Source organism: Clupea harengus, chromosome 26 (genome assembly GCF_900700415.2).
Source record: "Clupea harengus chromosome 26, Ch_v2.0.2, whole genome shotgun sequence".
Classification (NCBI taxonomy): Eukaryota; Metazoa; Chordata; class Actinopteri; order Clupeiformes; family Clupeidae; genus Clupea; species Clupea harengus.
The window spans coordinates 9,751,479-9,778,895 of record NC_045177.1 but is presented as its reverse complement, the minus strand read 5'-3'; the positions used below and the strand labels follow the sequence as shown (position 1 = coordinate 9,778,895).

Here is a 27,417-nt window from a genome sequence, read left to right as displayed (position 1 = left end):
CTGCGGAACTCTTTTGCCTTGTCGGCCGCTGAGATTTCCGTCACGGTGCCTTTAGGTATCTGTGTGTGAGTGAGGGAGTGTCTGTTATTTGTGCAATGTATGTACATGTGAAATGAGGTGAGACCATATGGAACAACAGCAACATTAGCATTAACACTGCAGCACACACTAATAACAAGGACAAAACATCCTACTAAGTAGAACACATAGGCAGAACACAAAATCCAGACACTTTACTCCAGTTACACACAGTTATCATTCAGTTTCATTCATTTTCATTAGTGTTATAGGCAGACACTACCTCACTCGCACTCAGATACCTAAAGGCATTTCTTTACTCAATGACATGAGCTTCTTTGCTAGCGTCTGTCCTTACTTTCTACCAGAGGTACAATCTTTTAGATGTATAATGCGTGTAGACAGTGGCGTTTCTACATTAGGGGCACTGCCCCACCAAATCCAGATGATGACGCTGTGGTGCAGAAAGCTCAATACATCTGTGATATGTGGCAAAATATATCTTATTTTATTTAATATGCAAAGAAGCGATTCAATTGTAAATGTGTGTGTGTGAATAAACTAGACTCACAAGCATTATAGTGCTGGGTTATTTGATTCGTGTGTTTTTCTGTGTTTGTGCTTGCTCTGTGAAATGCTGCCTGCTCTCCGCTGTCCCTTTACTTCTGGGGCAGCGCTGCAAATGTAAGACTGTTGCTATCAAAACAATATGCGAGCGTGATCGAGACATCCCAAAACTTACATTGGGTTTAGGGGCAGTTGTAATTGTGCCCCTTGAATTCTGCCTAGCAACCCGTGACCAAGAAAAAAAGAATCATACAGATCGTACTTAGACAGATCTACGCCACTAACGTTACTGCTCGTTAGCTATCACTAGTCTTCTACTGTTTTGGAACTAGCCTCCGTGTTTCAAGTTGCCGCCTGAAATAATTTCTGTTTATAAGACATTTTATGTAAGTTTTGTTCATTTAGCAGCATGATTTGTTGCTGTTATTTGTTTCAGTTGTGCCTTTCGCTTCATGTTGTATGTGTGTGCCACAAGCTTGATAAAGCATGCAAGTTATTTGAACTATGTGTCTATCTAATCTTTTCACTTTGTTGCAATCTATTTTACTTTGTTGCTGTATTATAAGCAGCATCTTTGTGTCGCGCTGAGCACTGAAGCATGTAAAATATGTTTGAAATAGGATTTCTGCTCCCTGCCAGCACTCAGAATGCGGCCCATAGCCTATGCCTACATGCAGGCCCGGGGTGGGTAATCGGGAGAATCGGGAGAGTTCCCGGTGGGCCGCTTCACTTCTGGGCCGGTCGAGAATTTTTTTTTTTGACATTTGTCACGTTAATCCATCTTCTCTTAAAGTAGGCTACACACGTTCCGCATTCTGACACCGCAGCCTCTGCATGGGTTGTACCATGCGAGGGAGTTCTCCCCTCCCAAATAGAGTTGGTTGGGTCCATAGCCCGTCTTTTCCAAAAAGTTTTCTCAGACTACCGATAGCTGGGCCGGCCCTACCTCAACGGTACGGGTGTCAGAGAGGATGGATTGGAGGAAGAGGGGCTGAAAAAGCCAGGTTGAAAAAAAGAAAGGCATTGGAGGAGGATGCTGCAAAATGTGCCAAGCTTACCGATTTATTTTCAAGAGGACAAACACAAGTGGCAACTGGTAAAGAGAGACATAGGCCTAATGATTAGCAACGTAACTATTAGGCTAACGTTGTAGCGTTGGTTAATATCGTTGTAGCGTTGTCAACCTATTCGCAAGCAAAATATTACCAGAGATGGAGCTTGAAAGCAGGGCCTGTTCCTCCTGCAAAAACGGTGCCATTTTTGTCCATTTAATACTCTCACAGTACAACCTCCTCACAGATGCTTATCATGTCATTGGGTTAGCATATAAGTTTCTGTTGACATTGTCCATCACATAGGTTGCATGTGAGAGAAGCTTCTCAACCCTAAAATTAAAGACTAAAACTAAAAAGAATAGGCTACGAAGCTCATTGAGTCAGGACAACTTGGAGGCTTTCATGTTAATGTGCACAGAGAAGGAAATCCTCATGTCTATAAGCAACAACACAGTTATAGATAAAGTGGCTGAAACCAGTGCACTGCTTAGGCGGTTACTGACGCTGTTGGTGCTATTCGCAATGTAACTGTATACTGTACTGTGAGTTGAACTGTAAACATTTGTTCAATATGCCTCTTTGTTGAAGAGTGGGATACGTTTCAAATGCTTTATTTATTTATTTCTGCTTTTGTTAATTTATCAACCTATCCTTGTGGAATAGTGGAATATTTTTTGTTAACTTTTCAGCTTAAGTGGATTATTATTTAACCTTTACATTATTTGTTGAACCATGGTATTAATAAAAAAAAACTACAGGATAGTAAGAGCTGAACTGTTGCTTCATTTATCCAATTTCCAATACCATGGAAAAAGTGGGCCGGTCTTGGGCCTGAAATTCCCGGGCTGAAAAGTGGCCCCACTCCGGCCCTGCCTACATGTCCATATAAGCCTACTGCTTATAATAATCAGCTACCTCTATTTTTGTGACAATGACATGACGTCATACAACATTGACCCACAATGACGTGTTTTAATTCCATTCCTAAATATTTACCATGGAAACAACTAAATATTCGAATCATTTTCTTGCATTCTACTTCGGAAAGCGGCACGCAAATATATTTCTGGCTTGATTTGTACACGTTTTCAGTTACATTTGATCTTAAAACCAGCTTCTCATCCAAATGTAAGTGCCGATACTTCGACACACCGTATGCAGCGTCTTAATTTTTCAAAAGCGGAAAAAAGAGGAAAAAAAAACGAACTTAGACTACTTCACCGTGCTCGTCCTACAGGCTAGCCATAACTAGAGCCGTAACTAGAACTAACCAATCCACTAGGCCTACATTAGTACAATGTGGATATAACCAGATGTGGAACCTATCATTTAAAAGTGAACGTATTGTAAAACCGCATTTTCCTTGCTAACAGGGCCTCTGTTAAAGTGAAGGAGATCTGCCGAAGAATAGAAAAGCAAGACAGGGCCGCTGAGCTGAAGGAGCTCGAGGATATTTTCACTGCTTTTGAGGAGGACCGCAGAAACCTGCAGAATCTCCTGCAAGAGAAAAATGAAGAAAATGAAATGAAGTTGAGGGCTATGGAGAGGGAGAGTTGGAGAGTGAGATGCGGGACAGAGAGGAGGCTCTGGAGAGGAAGAGAGAGATGAGGGATAGGGAGGAGGCTCTGAAGAGGAAGTGGGCCGAGGAGAGAGCGATTGTGAGGAGAAAGGAGGCTCTGGACAGGGAGAGGGTGCAGGAGAGGGAGATGAGGGATAGGGAGGAGGCTCTGGAGAGGGAGAGGGTGCAGGAAAGAGTAGAGTGGGAGAGAGAGATGAGGGAAAGAGAGGAGGCCCTGCTGTGCACTTTTATGTCCGTTGTTGTCTGCAAAGACAAGGTCATGAAAGACCTGAGGATCCAGATGGACAGACCGGTAAGACAGGCTTTTTGTGTTTCTGGGCACCAGATATTGCCTGTTGCCTTGAGGAGGCATTTCTAACTGTATAAAATATACAAATAACTTGATATGTGGACATGTGTTATATTTTTTCAGAGTCCATCTGAGGTGTGCGAGGCACAATGGGGCCATTTTCAAACACATGGGGCCACTGGCACTGCAGTGGTCACACTCCAGGTACTTTTCTCTCTGTTTCCCAGGGCTGCACTCTTTTCTGTGGCCTTCCTTGAATGATGTTTAACTTTGTGACATTGAAAATTTACCTGAATCATTTCTTGTGACATTGTATGGCTTTTTAAGTTTTTGTACATACTTACTTCATACATTCAAAGACTGGTTTCTTATTTTTCCTCAGGATAATGATATACCTCAACAAGTTGCAGAGAGTGACCTGCAGGGGAACAAAGCTGAACTGAAGAAAAAGGAGAAAAAGGCAGAGAAGAAAAGATTCGGATTTTTAAAAAGAATACGATCATTCTTCAGTAAAAGCAGAAATTGAATCCTGATGATATATGAAATTATATATTTTATTAATAAAGCTGTTTCATTTATTTGACGACAATATTGCATGTCTTTTTCCACATTTTGCACACTTGTTACAAGTTATGACATAGACCGACACCATCCCATCTTCACCCTGGAGATCAAGAGCACTGCAATAGCCCAGACTTCTTAGCCAGCATACACATTCTTCATTGAATAAAAACTTTATAATTCACAATAGTTTTACAGGAGGGACAAACCCAACACACACACGTCTACTATTTTACACTCTGGGTCATCTATAGGACACTCCAAATACCAGATATTCTCATTAGATCATCTTTTCTTGATAAATCTATTAATCATAATAATTAGGTTATTTAATAAAAATCAGAAGCTCTAAAGTGAGATAGAAATGGCCTCAAAATGAAAATGAAATCAGTATCATCAATTGGAGGTAAAGCATAGTGTGGGGAGGGGGGTGGGCAATGTAAAGTCTTCACTAGGGCTAAACACAGCAATGCTAAATTGCAGATTGTTTTGTGCACGGATGAAAGAGAGATCTGTAATCCAATAGGATCCTTTGCATCGAAAAACGAATTGTTAATGGTATACTACACCCTGGGAAATATAAATCCAAAATACAGATCTAAACTGGTTGTTATTAGGCTGCTTGCCATGGCTAGATCAGCAGACCTCCGTCAATCTGGTGTAGATGTAATATTGAATAGAATCAGGAAGACATGGATGCATTGTACAGTGGTGTTAAAATGGTGTCATGTCATTCATAGAAACCACGGGGATTCACGGATTCACGGTTCAATGTCCATCAATATTCACGGATCATTGTATCAGTCATTTCAAGGATAACTCAATCACGACCTTCAATCATTCATTATCATCCAGTTGAATATAAATCCCTTACAAGGATAATTATATTCACGGTCAACATTCAATTCACGAGTGTGTTTGTGTAAATAAATACAGTTCATCCGTCATCAATGGGACTTTGGCATCCATTCATGTTCTAACCGGACAAACCTGTGGCGATTGTCACCTATTCAGTTATCAGCATACAGATCCTTTTGGGATTCATCAATCACATATCCCCCTATTTTATACAGACGTCTTACCCATGGATCTTACAAAAACCTAATGCTTTGGTTGAATATTAAACAATTGTTTTTATTATTATTATAATTAAAAGTAGCCTTTTTTGTTTTGTTTATTTGTATCAAACGGGGACGTTTTACCCATGGATCTTTAATTTTTTTTATACAGTATGTTGAAGACTGTGACGACACTTAAAGTTGCAGTAGGTAACCTGTATAAAATTACTTTTTGTCCCATATGTTGGAACTGTCAGTCTGTCCTGACAGCGGTGTATGAGACAGATAATCTCTGAATAAAGTATGGTCCTCTGGCGCCACCTAGTGCTCCTAATTCCATTTGCAAGAATCCACCGAGACTGAATTCAAAACGACCAACCAGAGCCAGATTAATAAACCAGTGCTTCCTTTGTATCTTGGGTTCCATGGCAAAACTGTTTGTAGGCTTTTCCTCGCCTTCAAATGTCTGTTCTTCACCAGTGTTTGGTGTGCACATTATGGGGGTCTGTGGTCTGAATATTGTAGTCTTCATGAATTCACATGAATCCAAAACTCGTCCTTAGCTCACTTGAGTTGCATTGATACATCCTGACACATGATTGCAAACTTACTATCACATGTCCAATGAATGCAGTAGATCTACTATTAGGAAAGTGTCTTCAGGTCTCATTCTTCTGAAGCTGTGATGGCTTTCTAAGAGATGGCTGCTGAATTGCTCTTTTCTGCAACCAGGTATTGTCCGTTTTAAATGACTGTACATTCAATGTAATGCTCAATCAGTGCTACAATTACAAGGCATTTATACACATAATTTTGACTACATGATTTTGCTTTCCCAAAAGGGGAATGTCTGCATGTAATCTTTTACAGGAAGCTGTGTGTCACGCCAGCGCTGAACTCTACTCCTGCCACGCCCCCTCCTGATTCAACTCACCTGCCTCAGTCACATTCCCAGTCCCCTGATTCCCTAATCATGCACACCTGTCACTCCCTCCACCACACGATGTACTCTCCTCACTCCCTTCACTTGTTCACTTGTCTGGTCTCGTGTTCTATGGACTCAACTCCCACCAGTCTGTTCCTGTTCCCTCATCAAGCTCCAGACTATCAGCTCCCTGCGTTTTCGTATTTGAAGGTCTAGGTATTTTTTGTTTTGTAAAGAGTTTCTAAAGAGTTTCCAGAGTTTTCCATAGTTTTGATTCCTATCATGGACTGTTTCTCTTTATCATAAATATCTTTTTTTTTATGTTGTTACTTGTTCAGTTTACTGTTATACTCCAGTCTTGTTAGTCAGAATATAAACTGGATTGAGGCCTACCAGTAGGGGCAGATTATTAGGTAGTGAGGGCAGTACCTCTGGAGGTCACACCAAACATACTGCCACCATTGACCTCCCAGCACAAGCAAAAGGATATTGAATGCAAAACGACCAAAACCAAACAAATGTAGGCCCAGTTGCCAAAGCAAGTTACAGGCAGCAGCAAATTAAGAAAGCTATTAGTTACACAGAAAATAAATGCAAAGCAACTAACAAAACATCAACAATAAATAGCCAACAGGAAAGTAAGCAAAAAGGGGAAACTAAATATGGTACGTGTAATCCACTCACCAAGTGAGTGGTCAGTGACAGACAAACAGGGCACACACATGCAGACAAAACACACACACATCAGCAGCAGCACGAGTACGCTAAAACTGGATTAGAGGACGTTATGGCAAACCCAGCCACCATACAGCAGAGTGGCAATCGGAGTAAGCGCTGCTAGGAAGGAGGAGGAGACGAGAAGCAAAACAGCGTTATCAGCCATAGAATAGATAGGGCGGGGAGAAGTGAACAAGTGGTGTCGTGACGTAAAATTAACCCTTCCTGCTACACGAGGTTTAATGGCTCCTTTTAATTAGTGGTTTTATTCAAAATAAGGGAAATTCACAAAGTATTTTAATATACATACAACTTGTGCAAATCTAATCTCAGCCGAATTTTATGTATTTCAGAAATTAACAACAATGAACAACACACTTTTAAAATATGCAAAAATGGTACCTCTGCGCTGTGTGCGTCAGTACTTCCTGTCTTCATAACTGTCAGTGTGAGCTGCCGAGGCGCCACAAATCAGATGATGGAGTGTCTGTGGCGACGCCTCCACATCCTGCTGCAGGTCTCCTTCTGGGTCTGTTTCGTCACAGGTACTATAGCCTACTTCAAAACTGTCAAATTGATGAATTATTGAAGTTCACAAGAGGTTGTTTTACTGAATCAGGTGAAGAATTAAGCATAATTTGAAACAGTATTTCAGTGTGAGTGGTACAGTAAAATCGAGAAATATACAACAGATGTGTTAGCATGAAATGAACATGATTTTGGCTTACATGAATGTTTACTGTCTTCCTATGTGATTCTCTTCAAAGGTTCAAATGTAGAATGGAGACGGGTTGGGGAAAAGATAGAAATAACTTGCTCCACTGATAAACTAAATCAAAATGCAGTGTATCTTTATAAGAGCTACCACCAACGCCAGTCGGTGTTCTATCTCCTTAAAGAGGGGGTTCCGAGTCGCACGGTAGCCTACAAGGACAAGGTTGAAGTTACAGGCTTCAACAAGCTGAGAGCCACAATTAGCAACCTAACCGTAAATGACACTGGAGTTTTCTGGTGCCAGTACTTGAGACATGATGGACCAACAAACCATGAAACTGAAAACAAAGAGGGTGAAACATTGTTGGTGGTCAATGGTAAGCATACATTTATTTTAATCTCTGAAATTCATTTTGTGATTTGCTAAAATATTGTAGGGGTTAGCAAAGCATTTACACTAAATTTACCATCATCCGTTTTTCAATGTTGTCACAAAGTGGATTATTGTTGTTAATTTAACTCAGGGCCGGAGAAGGTGTGCCCCACACATGGGTCGTATCCATCCACCAGCACAGAGGAGTCCAGTCAGACCTTGTGGATCGTGGGTGCTGTCACCGTCTGCTCACTGGTTCTGCTGGTGCTCATTATCCTGCTCATCTCAGTGAGTGACACAGTAGGAACACAGAGACCAGGGTCGGATTGGTGGAAGTTACAGTTACACAATTAGCAAGTCGAAGACGGACTAAATACTCGACTAGAGCCATGAGTCACAACTTGTTTTTCTTCTCCACGGGCTTGTATCTCATCTCTCCACCTCCCCCTCTCTCTCTCTCTTTCTTTCTTTGTTTCCTCTCTGATTCTGTCTGGTCCTCACAGGTGAAGAGGTGCTGTGTACACAATGGAAAGTACAAGTGTCATCCCCAGTCTGCCGTTGGACCCCCAGCACATCGCTCCGATTCTGTTTATGAGCAGATGAGGCCCCAGAGGAAAGTACAGGTACTCACCAACCCTACCTACTAGCTTCACCCAAATAACCCACATCCTACCACCCCGCTTCAGTAAGAATCAACACTGGCATGCCAGCTTCATATTTTCATTTGACAAGTGCACTGAAATGTATTAGCCTGCGTATACATGCTTGCTTGCTTGAAATACTCTGTTAAACCGGGTTTAATTTGTTTCAAAAGCATTTTGATGTATCATTCACTCGTGTAACACAAACATTTCAGTTATTGAGATCAAATGCAGCATCAGATTGTGAAATGTTCGTGTAAGACCTTCGTGATCCATGGAGCAAAGGGTCATGTAGTTATTAACCTTTCATAGGAATGGATATACTCAGCCAATTCTCCTTTGGCTGTCTTTCCAGAAACTGCTTTTATTTTATACCGGGTAGATCAAACAAAACTAACATACAGTACTTCATCTGTGTGTACCTGTAACATATATGAGGTAGTTGTAAGAGGTTTGCCACTTTATAATACAAAACTGATTTTAATATGCACAAAATGTAATATGATCAGATGTATATAACTGTTATACACCAAATTATCTTTGTGTGAATTGAATGTCCACTTTTGTGGTTTGTTAATTGTCATATGATTGTATAGAAAATATTTTCAATATGCCTGTCATATACTGTACCCAGTGTATGTTGCAATCGTTATAAATGTAGCATTGATTATGTAGCATTGAATAAAAGTGTTTATTACATTTCGCATTGACATAGTGGAAAAAAACACACAGGTTTTGCCACCTGCAATACCACTCAGAATGATACCTGTACTGTGTTTACAACAGATGTATTTCTCCACTAAGGTCCCAACACATGGAGACATGTTGCATTTGTAATCCAGTTAGAAACATGATTTAGGAGAGTACATTTTACAGTTGGGCCTGTGTACTTTGTCACTGTCCCAAAGGTTCCCCACAAGGATTGTTTTATGAGGTGAGTTTGTAAAGATGCAGTCAAAGAATTCCTGTTCAGGGCCTGAAATAACAAAAGAACAGGCACTTTAATCACAGTGCTGATCGCACGCACTTTAATCACAGTGCTGATCGCAGTCCTGGCTGTATACCAAGCCTACACAGTAGCTGCATCAACAATAAGAGAGATCTGAAAGTCCGAAGGAGGAAGGCTGTACTTTTCCCTTCACTGTTCCTCATTTGGCCAGACATGAAAGTCTTCCCCTACTAGTTGAAGCTAGTTTAGAATTAGGTCAATGGCAAATTCATGGTTGATTGAACACGAATGTAGGCTTGACATGAGCATAAACCTGTTAGTGTGATTCTTCTTCCTTGGTCAGTAATGCTCAAAAGTGAAAGTCAGTGCAGTGCTTCATCTTAACTAGTAACTAGAGGTTAATGAACGAGAGGTTAATGAACGAGAGGTTAATGAACTAGAGGTTAATGAACTAACTATTATTACTAACTATTATTAATGAACCAAAGGACCCAGATAAGAGAGGCAAAACTCCAGGACAGAACATGACCTAAAACACATACTCAGCATGGGCTGGGCGGAGGGCCTTCGAAGAGCACCTGTTGATTAAATGGCAAAAATGTAAAAAGTATATGAAAATACTGCACAGTATTCTACAGTCCATCACCGAACTGAAATATTTAAAAAGATGGCATATTGTTAGTGGTAAACTGGTTCTTTCTACATTTATCTGAGTCTTAACAAAAGCCTATCCTCCAGTTCCACTGGGTATACAGTAACAATACACAGCCTTGAATAGCTCTAAAATGTAATTTCCCACTAGGCCCGAGCCAAAATGGCCCACGGCCAAGGCTAGCAAATGCGTTTCTCATTGTTCCGCATTGACATAGTCGAAAAAAAACACACTTGTTTTGCCACCTGCAGAACCATTCAGAATGATACCTACTAAGTACTGTGTTTACAACAGATGTATTTCTCCACTAAGGTCCCAACACATGGAGACATGTTGCATTTGTAATCCAGTTAGAAACATGATTTAGGAGAGTAGATTTTACGGTTGGGCCTGTGTACTTTGTCACTGTCCCAAAGGTTTCCCACAAGGATTGTTTTATGAGGTGAGTGTGAGTACTGAAATACAAACACATTGAGGAAAGATAATGTGAGCACTGAAATACAAACACATTGAGGAAAATATGCATAAGGGCCTTGAATAATGTTAAAAAAGACAAAATTCCATTGAACACAGAGTTAAGGAGCTTAACCCTTCAGGGTCAGAGGCCTGTTTGACTTTTTTAGGAAGTCTAACATGCCTTGATGTTTTTGTATATTTCCCCTAGCTAAAAGTATTGATGCACAAGTGGCATATATGATTATGTTATAGAAGACATCAGCAATAACAACATTATAGTAAAAGGAATGTAGTAAAACAAAATTGTATTTAAATCAAATGTAAAAATCAGCAATTCAGAGCTGCTCAGAATTTGTACAATTTTTTTTTTTTTTAAAGATTTCGGACCAAGAGTTTTGAACTCTGAACCTTGTAAACATAGGTGTTGGCTATACATATGTGAGTTTAGCATTCAGAAAGTGTGTGTGGTTTCACTACTACATATTTATAATAGCAGAGTGACCTGTGCCTCTCCAAAATGTGTGTCCCTACAAATGCATATTGATGAGTTACCTGGGACACCTGGGACATCTCGCCACACCATGGCCCAATAGAGATCACTGAATCACCATTACTTCATTAGTAACCATCATACCAACATATCATTACCATCATATGAATAGCTGTCATTTGCTAATGGGTAGGTCCTTAGGAGCAGAAACCTCACTCACAGACTGAAATGTGCATGATATCAGCTCTATTCTCCTTACAAAGCGCTTATTTATATTTTATTTTCGAAGTTCGAACTGTATATATTTGAAAAGAAACGGGTTCAAGGTTCATGTGGGTTATCTTTATATGTCTCTAGGACAAAAACTTGCGGAGTTTTGACAACAAGAAAAGCGTTAAGAGAGGCAGAAGCGTTAAGAGAGTCTCTCTGAGATTTGTATTATTCGCAATCAGTGATAACTGAAGAAGGACAAAGTCTTGCCTTTTATGAGTTTGTTGTCAACCTAGGGTAGTAGGAGAATACAAGGACTAAATATCCACCCATCAGAATCTTCTCCTAGTTGACCTGGTCATGTCATGTACCAGGAAAGGCTTGATGATGATGACGGTCTTACTCACCCGGCATCGTTCCCTCGTCCTCAGCCTTCCATTCACTGTTAAGCACAACACATCTGTAAGGTGCGTGTGAGGGGTCCGCTGACAGGAACGTGCTTTGCAGTTTGAAGCTCTTGTCTTCCTCCTGGGTCGCCGTGGTTTCTGTACTGCGGGTCCAGTTTGCATCAAGCCGGTCAAACCAGTGGATAGCGCCACTGGGGTAGATCCATATGAAGCAACTACTAATGCGATAAGATACAATTCACTCCTATCGCAATGCAATGCAATTCAATGCGATGCTAAATAATATGATATGAATATACGTCGTTTTGGATAAAAGCGTCTGCTAAATGACTTAATGTAAATGTAAATGTCTGTACCCTCTGTAACGTGTTAGAATGTACCTGTGTGTGTGTCAGTGGCGTTTCTACATTAGGGGCACAGCCCCACCAAATCCAGATGATGACGCTGTGGTGCAGAAAGCTCAATATATCTGTGATATGTGGCAAAATATATTGTGGCGAAGATAAGAATGAGGCTCGAGACGATGAATGGTTTCCGAACTTTTTACTGTTCTCGAACACTCAAGTCATACTCGTACAAAGATTAAAAGTAGATACACAAGATTATAATCACAACATCTATACCACAGGAACACGGTTGACACGTCAGTTATGTACAAAACACATTAATACAGAACAGGAATGATTCTACATCAACCACACACACAACAATGGGACATACACAACCATAGACATAGTATAGACATAGACATGTATACTATGTCTATGTACACAACACATAGCACTGTGGCTAAGCTAACAGCTGCGGTGTAGTACTCCCACAATACACCGCGGCATAACAATAACACGGAATCTGAGCTACGCTACAATATCTTATCTTATTTAACATGCAAAGTAGCGATTCAATTGTAAATGTGTGTGTTTGAATAAACTAGACTCACACGCATTATAGTGCTGGGTTATTTGATTCGTGTGTTTTTCTGTGTTTGTGCTTGCTCTGTGAAATGCTGCCTGCTCTCCGCTGTCCCTCGCCCTCTGGGGCAGCGCTGCAAATGTAAGACTGTTGCTATCGAAACAATATGCGAGTGTGATCGAGACATCCCAAAACTTACATTGGGTTTAGGGGCAGTTGTAATTGTGCCCCTTGAATTCTGCCTAGCAACCCGTGACCAAGAAAAAAAGAATCATACATATCGTACTTAGACAGATCTACGCCACTAACGTTACTGCTCGTTAGCTATCACTAGTCTTCTACCGTTTTGGAACCAGCCTCCGTGTTGCCGCCTGAAATAATTTCTGTTTATAAGACAACATTTTATGTACGTTTTGTTCATTTAGCAGCATGATTTGTTGCTGTTATTTGTTTCAGTTGTGCCTTTCGCTTCATGTTGTATGTGTGTGCCACAAGCTTGATAAAGCATGCAAGTTATTTGAACTATGTGTCTATCTAATCTTTTCACTTTGTTGCAATCTATTTTACTTTGTTGCTGTATTACACACCGTTTGTGTCGCGCTGAGCACTGAAGCATGTAAAATATATTTGAAATAGGATTTCTGCTCCCTGCCAGCACTCAGAATGCAGCCCATAGCCTATGCCTACCTGTCCATATAAGCCTACTGCTTATAATAATCAGCTACCTCTATTTTTGTGACAATGACATGACGTCATACAACATTGACCCACAATGACGTGTTTTAATTCCATTCCTAAATATGTACCATGGAAACAACTAAATATTCGAATCATTTTCTTGCATTCTACTTCGGAAAGCGGCACGCAAATATATTTATGGCTTGATTTGTACACGTTTTCACTCTTACATTTGATTTTAAAACCAGCATCTCATCCAAATGTAAGTACCGATACCTCGACACACCGTTTGCAGCGTCTTAATTTTAGACTACTTCACCGTGCTCGTCCTACAGGCTAGCCATAATTAGAGCCGTAACTAGAACTAACCAATCCACTAGGCCTATATTAGTACAATGTGGATATAATATAACCAGATGTGGAATCTATCACTTAAAAGTGAACGTATTGTAAAACAGCATTTTCCTTGCTAACAGGGCCTCTGTTAAAGTGAAGGAGATCTGTCGAAAGATGGAAAAGCAAGACAGGGTCGCTGAGCTGAAGGAGCTCGAGGATATTTTCACTGCTCTTGAGGAGGACCGCAGGAACCTGCAGAATCTCCTGCAAGAGAAAAATGAAGAAAATGAAATGAAGTTGAGGGCTATGGAGAGGGAGAGTGTGCATTTGAGAGTAGAGTTGGAGAGTGAGATGCGGGACAGAGAGGAGGCTCTGGAGAGGAAGAGAGAGATGAGGGATAGGGAGGAGGCTCTGGAGAGGAAGTGGGCCGAGGAGAGAGCGATTGTGAGGAGAAAGGAGGCTCTGGCGAGGGAGAGGGTGCAGGAGAGAGAGATGAGGGATAAGGAGAAGGCTCTGGAGAGGGAGAGGGTGCAGGAGAGAGTAGCGTGGGAGAGAGAGATGAGGGAAAGAGAGGAGGCTCTGAAGAGGGAGAGGGTGCAGGAGAGAGTAGCGTGGGAGAGAGAGATGAGGGAAAGAGAGGAGGCCCTGCTGTGCACTTTTATGTCCGTTGTTGTCTGCAAAGACAAGGTCATGAAAGACCTGAGGATCCAGATGGACAGACCGGTAAGACAGGCTTTTTGTGTTTCTGGGCACCAGATATTGCCTGTTGCCTTGAGGAGGCATTTCTAACTGTATAAAATATACAAATAACTTGATATGTGGACATGTGTTATATTTTTTCAGAGTCCATCTGAGGTGTGCGAGGCACAATGGGGCCATTTTCAAACACATGGGGCCAGTGGCACTGCAGTGGTCACACTCCAGGTACTATTCTCTCTGTTTCCCAGGGCTGCACTCTTTTCTGTGGCCTTCCTTGAATGATGTTTAACTTTGTGACATTGAAAATTTACCTGAATCATTTCTTGTGACATTGTATGGCTTTTTAAGTTTTTGTACATACTTACTTCATACATTCAAAGACTGGTTTCTTATTTTTCCTCAGGATAATGATATACCTCAACAAGTTGCAGAGAGTGATCTGCAGGGGAACAAAGCTGAACTGAAGAAAAAGGAGAAAAAGGCAGAGAAGAAAAGATTCGGATTTTTAAAAAGAATACGATCATTCTTCAGTAAAAGCAGAAATTGAATCCTGATGATATATGAAATTATATATTTTATTAATAAAGCTGTTTCATTTATTTGACGACAATATTGCATGTCTTTTTCCACATTTTGCACACTTGTTACAAGTTATGACATAGACCGACACCATCCCATCTTCACCCTGGAGATCAAGAGCACTGCAATAGCCCAGACTTCTTAGCCAGCATACACATTCTTCATTGAATAAAAACTTTATAATTCACAATAGTTTTACAGGAGGGACAAACCCAACACACACACGTCTACTATTTTACACTCTGGGTCATCTATAGGACTCTCCAAATACCAGATATTCTCATTAGATCATCTTTTCTTGATAGATCTATTAATCATAATAATTAGGTTATTTAATAAAAATCAGAAGCTCTAAAGTGAGATAGAAATGGCCTCAAAATGAAAATGAAATCAGTATCATCAATTGGAGGTAAAGCATAGTGTGGGGAGGGGGGTGGGCAATGTAAAGTCTTCACTAGGGCTAAAGACAGCAATGCTAAATTGCAGATTGTTTTGTGCACGGAGGAAAGAGAGATCTGTAATCCAATAGGATCCTTTGCATCGAAAAACGAATTGTTAATGGTATACTACACCCTGGGAAATATATATCCAAAATACAGATCTAAACTGGTTGTTATTAGGCTGCTTGCCATGGCTAGATCAGCAGACCTCCGTCAATCTGGTGTAGATGTAATATTGAATAGAATCAGGAAGACATGGATGCATTGTACAGTGGTGTTAAAATGGTGTCATGTCATTCATAGAAACCACGGTTCAAACAAGGATTCATCAAACAATTCAACACAAGCATTCAAACATCAAACATTCAAACAAGGATGTCCATCAATATTCACGGATCATTGTATCAGTCATTTCACGGATAACTCAATCACGGCCTTCAATCATTCATTATCATCCAGTTGAATATAAGTCTCTTACAAGGATAATTATATTCACGGTCAACATTCAATTCATGTCTCGAGTGTGTGTGTGTGTGGAAATACAGTTCATCCGTCATCAATGGGACTTTGGCATCCATTCATGTTCTAACCGGACAAACCTGTGGCGATTGTCACCTATTCAGTTATCAGCATACAGATCCTTTTGGGATTCATCAATCACATATCCCCCTTTTTTGATACAGACGTGTTACCCATGGATCTTACAAAAACCTAATGCTTTGGTTGAATATTAAACAATTGTTTTTATTATTATTATAATTAAAAGTAGCCTTTTTTGTTTTGTTTATTTGTATCAAACGGAGACGTTTTACCCATGGATCTTAATTTTTTTTTATACAGTATGTTGAAGACTGTGACGACACTTAAGGTTGCAGTAGGTAACCTGTATAAAATTACTTTTTGTCCCATATGTTGGAACTGTCAGTCTGTCCTGACAGCGGTGTATGAGACAGATAATCTCTGAATAAAGTATGGTCCTCTGGCGCCACCTAGTGCTCCTAATTCCATTTTCAAGAATCCACCGAGACTGAATTCAAAACGACCAACCAGAACCAGATTGATAAACCAGTGCTTCCTTTGTATCTTGGGTTCCATAGCAAAACTGTTTGTAGGCTTTTCCTCACCTTCACATGTCTGTTCTTCACCAGTGTTTGGTGTGCACATTATGGGGGTCGGTCTGAATATTGTAGTCTTCATGAATTCACATGAATCCAAAACTTGTCCTTAGCTCACTTGAGTTGCATTGATACATCCTGACACATGATTGCAAACTTAGCTCCAATCTATATTTCTGTATGTTTTAATTACTATCACATGTCCAATGAATGCAATAGATCTACTATTAGGAAGCTGTGATGGCTTTCTAAGAGATGGCTGCTGAATTGCTCTTTTCTGCAACCAGGTATTGTGCACTTTTAAGTGCTGTACATTCAATGTAATGCTCAATCAGTGCTACAATTAGGCATTTATACACATAATTTTGACTACATGATTTTGCTCTCCCAAAAGGGGAATGTCTGCATGTAATCTTTTACAGGAAGCTGTGTGTCACGCCAGCGCTGAACTCTACTCCTGCCACGCCCCCTCCTGATTCAACTCACCTGCCTCAGTCACATTCCCAGTCCCCTGATTCCCTAATCATGCACACCTGTCACTCCCTCCACCACACTATGTACTCTCCTCACTCCCTTCACTTGTTCACTTGTCTGGTCTCGTGTTCTATGGACTCAACTCCCACCAGTCTGTTCCTGTTCCCTCATCAAGCTCCAGGCTATCAGCTCCCTGCGTTGGTTCCTGCTCTTTCGTATTTCAAGGTCTAGGTATTTTTTGTTTTGTAAAGAGTTTCTAAAGAGTTTCCAGAGTTTTCCATAGTTTTGATTCCTATCATGGACTGTTTCTCTTTATCATAAATATCTTTTTTTTTATTTTGTTACTTGTTCAGTTTACTGTTATACTCCAGTCTTGTTAGTCAGAATATAAACTGGATTGAGGCCTACCAGTAGGGGCAGATTATTAGGTAGTGAGGGCAGTACCTCTGGAGGTCACACCAAACATACTGCCACCACTGACCACCCAGCACAAGCAAAAGGATATTGAATGCAAAACGACCAAAACCAAACAAATTTAGGCCCTGTTGCCAAAGCAGGTTACAGGCAGCAGCACATTAAGAAAGCTATTAGTTACACAGAAAATAAATGCAAAGCAACTAACAAAACATCAACAATAAATAGCCAACAGGAAAGTAAGCAAAATGGGGAAACTAAATATGGTACGTGTAATCCACTCACCAAGTGAGTGGTCAGTGACAGACAAACAGGGCACACACATCAGCAGCAGCACGAGTACGCTAAAACTGGATTAGAGGACGTTATGGCAAACCCAGCCACCATACAGCAGAGTGGCAATCGGAGTAAGCGCTGCTAGGAAGGAGGAGGAGACGAGAAGCAAAACAGCGTTATCAGCCATAGAATAGATAGGGCGGGGAGAAGTGAACAAGTGGTGTCGTGACGTAAAATTAACCCTTCCTGCTACACGAGGTTTAATGGCTCCTTTTAATTAGTGGTTTTATTCAAAATAAGGGAAATTCACAAAGTATTTTAATATACATACAACTTGTGCAAATCTAATCTCAGCCGAATTCTATGTATTTCAGAAATTAACAACAATGAACAACACACTTTTAAAATATGCAAAAATGGTACCTCTGCGCTGTGTGCGTCAGTACTTCCTGTCTTCATAACTGTCAGTGTGAGCTGCCGAGGCGCCACAAATCAGATGATGGAGTGTCTGTGGCGACGCCTCCACATCCTGCTACAGGTCTCCTTCTGGGTCTGTTTCGTCACAGGTACTATAGCCTACTTCAAAACTGTCAAATTGATGAATTATTGAAGTTCACAAGAGGTTGTTTTACTGAATCAGGTGAAGAATTAAGCATAATTTGAAACAGTATTTCAGTGTGAGTGGTACAGTAAAATCGAGAAATATACAACAGATGTGTTAGCATGAAATGAACATGATTTTGGCTTACATGAATGTTTACTGTCTTCCTATGTGATTCTCTTCAAAGGTTCAAATGTAGAATGGAGACGGGTTGGGGAAAAGATAGTAATAACTTGCTCCACTGATAAACCAACTCAAAGTGCAGTGTATCTTTACAAGAGCTACCACCAAAGGCAGTCGGTGTTCTATCTCCTTAAAGAGGGGGTTCCGAGTCGCACGGTAGCCTACAAGGACAAGGTTAAAGTTACAGGCTTCAACAAGCTGAGAGCCACAATTAGCAACCTAACCGTAAATGACACTGGAGTTTTCTGGTGCCAGTACTTGAGACATGATGGACCAACAAACCATGAAACTGAAAACAAAGAGGGTGAAACATTGTTGGTGGTCAATGGTAAGTATATATTTATTTTGATCTCTGAAATTCATTTTGTGATTTGGTCAAATATTTTAGGGGTTGGCAAAGTATTTACACTAAATTTCCCATCCTCCATTTTTCAATGTTGTCACAAAGTGGATTATTGTTGTTCATTTAACTCAGGGCCGGAGAAGGTGTGCCCCACACATGGGCCATACGCAACCACCAGCACAGAGGAGTCCAGTCAGACCTTGTGGATCGTGGGTGCTGTCACCGTCTGCTCACTGGTTCTGCTGGTGCTCATTATCCTGCTCATCTCGGTGAGTGACACAGTAGGAACACAGAGACCAGGGTCGGATTCGTGGAAGTTACAGTTACACAATTAGCAAGTCGAAGACGGACTAAATACTCGACTAGAGCCATGAGTCACAGCTTGTTTTTCTTCCCCACGGGCTTGTATCTCATCTCTCCACCTCCCCCTCTCTCTCTTTCTTTCTTTGTTTCCTCTCTGATTCTGTCTGGTCCTCACAGGTGAAGAGGTGCTGTGTACACAATGGAAAGTACAGGTGTCATCCCCAGTCTGCCGTTGGACCCCCAGCACATCGCTCCGATTCTGTTTATGAGCAGATGAGGCCCCAGAGGGCCACCTCTATGTCTCCACAGAGGGCCACCTCTATGTCTCCACAGAGGGCCACCTCTATGTCTCACTCCTCTGCCCGGGTACTCATCAACCCTACCTACTAGCTTCACCCAAATAACCCACATCCTACCACCCCCCTTCAGTAAGAATCAACACTGGCACGCCAGCTTCATATTTTCATTTGACAAGTGCACTGAAATTCATTAGCCTGTGTGTCCAAACTTGCTTGCTTGAAAAATTAAACCGGTTTGAATTTATTTAATTTATGTTTTGAATTATGTTTAAATCCAATGTGTGAAGCATTTTGATGTATCATTCACTCGTGTAACACAAACATTTTGGTCATTGAGATCGAATGCAGCATCAGATTGTGAAATGTTCGTGTAAGACCGTAGTGATACATGGAGCAAAGGGTCATGTAGTTATTAACCTTTCATAGGAATGGATATACTCAGCCAATTCTCCTTTGGCTGTCTTTCCAGAAACTGCTTTCTTTTTATACAGGGTAGATCAAACAAAACTAACATACAGTACTTCATCTGTGTGTACCTGTAACATATATGAGGTAGTTGTAAGAGGTTTGCCACTTTATAATACAAAACTGATTTTAATATGCACAAAATGTAATATGATCAGATGTATATAACTGTTATGCACCACATTATATTTGTGCGAATTGAATATCCACCTTTGTGGTTTTTTAATTGTCATATGATTGTATAGATTAATTTCAATATGCCTGTCATATACACAGTGTATGTTGCAATTGTTATATATGTAGCATGGATTATGTAGCATTGAATAAAAGTGTTTAACAAGTAAATTATGTGGCGATTTTAGCCTGAAATTTTTGGTAGGGCAATTTTGTATGACGTCAAGTCATCGTCACAAAAATAGAGCTAGCTGATTATTATATTATTATATTATTATATAAGCAATTTCCTATATACCCAGGTAGGCATAGGCTATGAGCTGCATTTTGAGTGCCGGCAGGGAGCAGAAATCCTATTTCAATTACATTTTACATGCTTCAGTTCTCAGCGCGACACAAAGATGTTGCTTATAATACAGCAACAAAGTAATAAAATAGATTGCAATAAAATAAAAAGATTAGATAGACACATAGTTCAAATAATGCTTGTGAGTCTAGTTTATTCACACACACATTTACAATTGAATCGCTATTTTGCATATTAAATAAAAATATAGCTGCATACAGCAATGGGGTGGCCAAGCAGGTCAGATGACCCAGAGGAAACTTTCGACATCCTCAGAAGAGGGTTCCGAGTACACGCAGCAAGTTTGTCGTGAATCCATCAAAGATTTGCTGAGATACGACACAACTTTCTGTTTGGCGGCTCAGCTGCCGATTTCGATTGGCTGTACCGGACAAACGGTTTTGAAAATCAAAAATAATTTTGATAGTTTGTGTGAGGATTGCATTGACTATATACAGCTTGACTACAGGTAGCTATCGACAGCGGTGTACCTGGCTTCCTTTGCAGTGGCGTACAGTGTCGCTAAACAGAGAATCAGAGACATGACAAGCTCGTCGGCTTTGGCTGGATTCGAAACAAACTTTGAACCATTGGTGGCGCTAGAGGGTTCGAATGGGAGACATGAAACTTGGTGAAATTGATGAGGGGACTGGTCCCAAAGAGTGTGCCAAATTTCACAACTTCTGACCATGCGGTTCTAGGGGCTGCCATAGACTCCCATGGCAGAAGAAGATGTATAATAATAATGAGAAGAAGAATACATAGAAACCCTCTAGGTCACTTCGCAGCTTCGCTGCTTGGCCACCAATAAGATATACTTTGCCACAAAACACAGATGTATTGAGCTTTCTGCACCACAGCGCCATCTGGATCTGGTGGGGCAGTGCCCCATGTGCCCCTAATGTAGAAACGCCACTGCCACACATGCAGACAAATCACACACACACATTAGGAGCAGCTCGAGTAGGCTAAAACTGGATTGATTGACGTTATGGCGAACCCAGCCACCATACAGCAGAGTGGCGATCGGAGAAAGCGCTGCTAGAAAAGAGGAGGAGAAGTGAACAAGCGGTGCCGTGACGACGTCAAATTAACCCTTCCTGCTACACGAGGTTTAATGGCTCCTTTTAATGATTGGTTTTATACAAAATAAGGGAAATTCACAAAGTATTTTAACATACATACAACAAGTGCAAATCTAATCTCAGGAATATCCGAGTTTTACGTATTTTAGAAATTAACAACACTTAACAACACACCTTTAAAATATGCAAAAATGGTACCTCCTCGCTGTGTGTATCTGTACTTCCTGTCTTCATAACTGTCAGTCTGAGCTGCTGAGGCGCCACAAATCAGATGATGGAGTGTCTGTGGCGACGCCTCCACATCCTGCTGCAGGTCTCCTTCTGGGTCTGTTTCGTCACAGGTACTATAGCCTACTTCAAAACTGTCAAATTGCTGAATTATTGAAGTTCACAAAAGGGTTGTTGTACTGAATCAGGTGAAGAATTAAGCATAATTTGAAACAGTATTTCAGTGTGAGTGATACAGTTAAATCAAGAAATATACAACAGATGTGTTAGCATGAAATGAACATGATATTGGCTTACATGAATGTTAACTGTCTTCCTATGTGATTCTCTTCAAAGGTTCAAATGTAGAATGGAGACGGATTGGGGAAAAGATAGAAATAACTTGCTCCACTGATAAACCAAATCAACATGCAGTGTTTCTTTACAAGAGCTACCACCAACGCCAGTCGCTGTTCTATCTCCTTAAAGAGGGGGTTCCGAGTCGCACGGTAGCCTACAAGGACAAGGTTGAAGTTACAGGCTTCAACAAGCTGAGGGCCACAATTAGCAACCTAACCGTAGATGACACTGGAGTTTTCTGGTGCCAGTACCTGAGACATGTTAAAGAAATAAGCCATGCAACTGAAAACAAAGAGGGTGGAACATTGTTGGTGGTCAATGGTAAGCATACATTTATTTTGATCTCTGAAATTCATTTTGTGATTTGGTCAAATATTTTAGAGGTTAGCATAGCATTTACACTGAATTTCCCATCCTCCGTTTTTCAATGTTGTCACAAAGTGGATTATTGTTGTTCATTTAACTCAGGCCCGGAGAAGGTGTGCCCCACACATGGGCCATACGCAACCACCAGCACAGAGGAGTCCAGTCAGACGGCCACCTTGTGGATCGTGGGTGCTGTCACTTTCTGCTCACTGGTTCTGCTGGTGCTCATTATCCTGCTCATCTTGGTGAGTGCAGGCGCACACTGGCACCATGCCATAACCACCATCACAGGTGCCCAGCACACACACTGGCACCATGCCATCCCAGGTGCCCAGCACACACACTGGCACCATGACATCACCACCATCACAGGTGCCCAGCACACACACTGGCACCATGCCATCACCACCATAACAGGTGCCCAGCACACACACTGGCACCATGCCATCACCATGCCATCACAGGTGCCCAGCACACACAGTAGAAACACAGAGACCAGGGTCGGATTCGTGGAAGTTACAGTTACACAATTAGCAAATCGAAGACGGACTAAATACTCGACTAGAGCCATGAGTCACAGCTTGTTTTTCTTCTCCGCGGGCTTGTATCTCATCTCTCCACCTCCCCCTCTCTCTCTCTTTCTTTCTCTCTCTTTGTTTCCTCTCTGATTCTGTCTGGTCCTCACAGGTGAAGAGGTGCAATGGAAAGAACAGGTGTCATCCCCAGTCTGCCGTTGGACCCCCAGCACATTGCCCTGATTCTGTTTATGAGCAGATGAGGCCCCAGAGGGCCACCTCTATGTCTCACTCCTCTGCCCAGGTACTCAACAACTCTGCCTACTTGCTTCACCCAAATAACCCACATCCTACCACCCCCCTTCAGTAAGAATCAACACTGGCACGCCAGCTTCATATTTTCATTTGACAAGTGCACTGAAATTCATTAGCCTGTGTGTACAAACTTGCTTGCTTGAAAAATTAAACCGGTTTGAATTTATTTAATTTATGTTTTGAATGATGTTTAAATCCAATGTGTGAAGCATTTTGACGTATCATTCACTCGTGTAACACAAACATTTTGGTCATTGAGATCGAATGCAGCATCAGATTGTGAAATGTTCGTTTAAGACCGTAGTGATCCATGGAGCAAAGGGTCATGTAGTTATTAACCTTTCATAGGAATGAATATACTCAGCCAATTCTCCTTTGGCTGTCTTTCCAGAAACTGCTTTCTTTTTATACAGGGTAGATCAAACAAAACTAACATACAGTACTTCATCTGTGTGTACCTGTAACATATATGAGGTAGTTGTAAGAGGTTTGCCACTTTATAATACAAAAGTGATTTTAATATGCACAAAATGTAATATGATCAGATGTATATAACTGTTATGCACCAAATTATATTTGTGCGAATTGAATATCCACCTTTGTGGTTTTTTAATTGTCATATGATTGTATAGAATAATTTCAATATGCCTGTCATATACACAGTGTATGTTGCAAATGTTATATATTCTAAATGTCATTCTAAATGTCTATGTTTGTCATCTTGAGTGAACACAATGAGTGAATATGATTGGACTTCTCTGCAATAGCGTCACATTTTCCGCAAAAACCGAGGCCCCTGCACTAAGGCCCGTGTGGTTTGACACTTACATACCTCTATAAATACATAAACTTCCTGTTGTTGGGCTGCTGTGAGGAATGGCATGCTCTCTTGTCCTTCTGAGCGATAGGGCGTGCATCACAGAAATTATTCTGTTATATGTAATTATGAGGCAAGATCATTTCCCCGCTGAACACTTTCCACTGAGCTGTATAAATTAATACAGTTTATGGTTAAAAAACTTTACAACATGGGTTGGTTGATTGGCGGAATAGTGTTTGTTTCTTAGTGAGGTTCTACAGCTATCTATAGAATCTTTCAGAAACAAGTAGAGAGACAAAGATTCTACTCATTGTTAAAGCCATTTTTATTAATAAATCAAAATTACAATGTATAGATTTGATGGCCCTGGATTACTCAGATTTAAGTTTGATGTGCATCATTTCATATTTCATGCCATGTTTTGATCTGATGTGAAAGGGCAAAGGCCAAACCCAAGTTAACAGTGTCAGGCCAACAGGGGTAATGACCAGGGCCCAGATATGGGCGTGGCGAAATATTCTTTTCCGACAGGGAACATTAGAATGCACCAATCACAAACATTCACTGTTCAAGTGTGATTCACCTGTCTGGCAAAAAAATATCATGTTCCCTTTTTTGGAAGAGTGACGCATTCTGTAATGAGCAAGGAATCAGGAGCAAACCTGTGTTATGAGTTAATGCAATTAATCCAGCTCAGGTATTCTTGTAAACACATCCTGTAAACACATCCTGGCAGGCTTTAACAAAAAAAAAAAAAATGATGCGTCATCCATGACGCGATAGTGATCTTGTTATTTCTATTCGCATATTGTAGTCGAATTAGACTAAGGCAGAAGAAAAAATGCAGCGCAACACCAGCACATTTTCTGCAAAATATCTCTTTTCTTGGCCGTGACAAAATGCAAAGATTGCATTCAGGTTGGTCCAGCTATTCAAATTCATCAACAGAACAAAGTCTGTGAGAAAAACGGTACCTTATTTAAATTGGTCCGCCATCTCCTTCGAGGTTGTCAACCAAATGTCAGCACGCCACAGTTGTGTTGTTCGAACAATATAAACAATATAAGTCAGTTGGAAGGGATGTGGTAGGGCATTTTCAAACAGATCTGACAAGTTACACATTATGTTTCAACAAATGTATTTGTTTGTAACAGAAGAAGAACTACAGTTTATTCCTTGTAAAACTGTCCAGAGCCACATTACCATCTTCTCACATTAAAATCTCGTCCGATGCATTCAGTTTAAAGGGGTTGCTCCATGATGCTATTGGTCGGCTTTAACCGGACCTTTTATCAATGAACTCCAGCCTGGCGCTGCCCACATAGGGCCCTTTGATCACACCTTTGACAGTGGCGCTTTGGCGCTACTTGGAGCAGGACCGCTCGGGTCTCGTCGGCCAATCCTCGCCTTTCAAATCCATTTTCAGTATCCAATCAAGCCGCGGAACGAGAATGGACCTGGGCCAATAGCGGCGCTTCTCTTCATACTCGAGAACTTGGCTTGAACTTGTGTGACGTTACGTTGCCAAGTTACGCAGACGCAAGCTCCTCAAGATGGCTGAAGCTACGACAACTCGTCAAAGTCAAAGTAAGTAAGTAAGTAACCATGACATGTTTTTATTTTTCTCTTAGACGGACACACGTTTCATTTCCATATTGTATTGATTGACAAGCCTAACTAACGTTAACGCTTTCACTAAAGATACGTGCACCGATGTAACGGTTACATTATGAACTAGATTATGCTACGTCTTATAACTACAACATTGTTATGAATGGAAACAGCCATGTGTAACTACTATAATGTTACTCTGAGCTGAAACAGCCAAACGGCCGAGTATTGGCAGTGATTAAAGTAGTTGTTGAAAGCTTGTATCAGTAAGCTAACCATCTAGTTAGCTTGCTATCTGTGTATGACGCCTGACCAGCGGTGTTAAGCGTCGTTTCTCGTATATCATACAACTACTGTAACTGATCATGCATAATATGATTGCTATTGATAACGATAACGGTACAATAGTGTATGTTTATGTGCTGCAGTGTCACTGTATTGTTCAAAGCATGCTCACATTCAGTGTTTACTTGTTGACTACTGTACCTATTTGCTTATTGTACCTGTTGTATGGTTCTAGTTAGTTAGCTAATAACATTGATTTAAATTATAAGCAGTTATTATAAATGTGTGCTGTGTATTTATTCTACATACACTTACTGCTGTAGGGAAAAAAAGTGCGTAATATTAAACATCACTGTTATCAAATTTCAGATCACAAAGAAGCTGACTGGCCGTGGCAGGGGGACAGCTCTTTGGATGACCTCCATTGGCAACGAGGTTGGCTAGATCCTAACCAGTGTCGTGACAGTGCAGGAGGGGCTGGGACTGGACAGGATGGAGTGATGGAGCGGTACCACCAAGCAGCTGTTCCACCCCCAGTCCTGCTATACGTGGACTGTGGCCGCTGCGTGAGTGAGGGGGCGAGTAAGCTGCAGACCAGGTACACCTGGCACTTCATGAGGAGGCGGGCTGTCGGCGGCACCACCACCGATGCTCTACCACACCTTCATGGGCTGCCTGTCTGCATGCACCTTTGAGTGGGATGCAGGGGACCTCGCTCTGTTGCGGCAGATGACGAGGGAGCAGCTCAGGCAGGAAGGGGTGCTAGCCCTTACTGATCTTCTGGTGGACAGGAGAATAAGTAGGAGGGAGTTGAGCCAGTACTGCTGCAGGAGGACATGCGGCGTGGAGGCCGCCATCAGCCTTATTGAGGGGCTGCTGCAGGAACTGGTGGGTGGGGAACCTGACTGCTGCTGCCTCCAAGCTCCTCCCTGACTGCTTCCACCATGCTGCAGCCAGGTGTCCAAGCCTCTCCTGATGAGTCTGGGTTATGTACATTCATAATTGTGTGTAAAGAAGTAAAATCACTGTATCTGCATTTTGTCCCACATCTGTTTACAAAATGTGTCACTCATCAGTTTTTATGTTTTTTTTTCTTTCTCAGGCTGTGGATGACTCTGGGGTGCCAGGCATGGACCGAGTTGACAGCATGGCAGAGTATCTGGTGGAGCTGAGGCACCAGCTCTCTCTGGCCCGCACCAACCAGCAGGTCAGGAATATTTATTGTCTTACTACTTTCCCTCTGTGCCCTGTCATACATATTCACACTCATGTTTTTGTCTTTTCTCACGGGCTGCTGTAGACGTGAGCCACACCACCCACCCTGGTACAGTGGGACAACAAGAGGGTGTAGAGGCAGGGCAACGTGGTGGTGCAAGGACTGGACCTGCCCAGCCACTTGTCTGTGGCGACTGACCCTCTCCTCCCTGCTAATGTGTGCCCACCATCTGCACCCCCCCCAACCAGGCCCAGTTCACCAGTACCCCCAGGCTGGCAGCACCGTGGGCCAGGCACAGGTGAAGAGGAAGGTATCGTCCGCCGTCGCACTGGCGGCTGT

At 41.5% G+C, this 27,417-nt stretch overlaps 2 protein-coding genes and 1 long non-coding RNA gene across 4 annotated transcripts; all 3 read left to right on the top strand.

The window, feature by feature from the left end:
- The first annotated feature begins 3,350 nt into the window (after nucleotides 1–3,350).
- LOC122128864 lies at nucleotides 3,351–3,781 on the top strand. The gene is made up of 2 exons (XR_006151672.1): nucleotides 3,351–3,511; nucleotides 3,632–3,781. It is a non-coding gene; the product is annotated as an uncharacterized LOC122128864 (long non-coding RNA).
- A 3,143-nt stretch (nucleotides 3,782–6,924) lies between these two features.
- On the top strand, nucleotides 6,925–20,403 carry LOC116219906. Of its 2 annotated transcripts, none has more exons than XM_042703940.1 (4): nucleotides 6,925–7,314; nucleotides 18,373–18,696; nucleotides 18,844–18,980; nucleotides 19,192–20,403. In XM_042703940.1, the coding sequence occupies exons 1-4, from the start codon at nucleotides 7,245–7,247 to the stop codon at nucleotides 19,402–19,404; spliced, it is 744 nt and encodes a 247-aa protein (XP_042559874.1). In that variant the 5' UTR covers nucleotides 6,925–7,244; the 3' UTR covers nucleotides 19,405–20,403. The 2 variants fall into 2 exon arrangements, with proteins under 2 accessions (XP_042559874.1, XP_031419907.1); XM_031564047.2 differs by lacking the exon at nucleotides 6,925–7,314 and adding an exon at nucleotides 17,957–18,150.
- A 902-nt stretch (nucleotides 20,404–21,305) lies between these two features.
- Nucleotides 21,306–23,800, top strand: LOC116219845. Its single transcript, XM_031563790.2, has 4 exons — nucleotides 21,306–21,724; nucleotides 21,948–22,271; nucleotides 22,419–22,561; nucleotides 23,004–23,800. Exons 1-4 carry the CDS (start codon nucleotides 21,655–21,657, stop codon nucleotides 23,199–23,201), a joined length of 735 nt encoding a protein of 244 aa, XP_031419650.1. The 5' UTR covers nucleotides 21,306–21,654; the 3' UTR covers nucleotides 23,202–23,800.
- The last annotated feature ends 3,617 nt before the right edge of the window (nucleotides 23,801–27,417 follow it).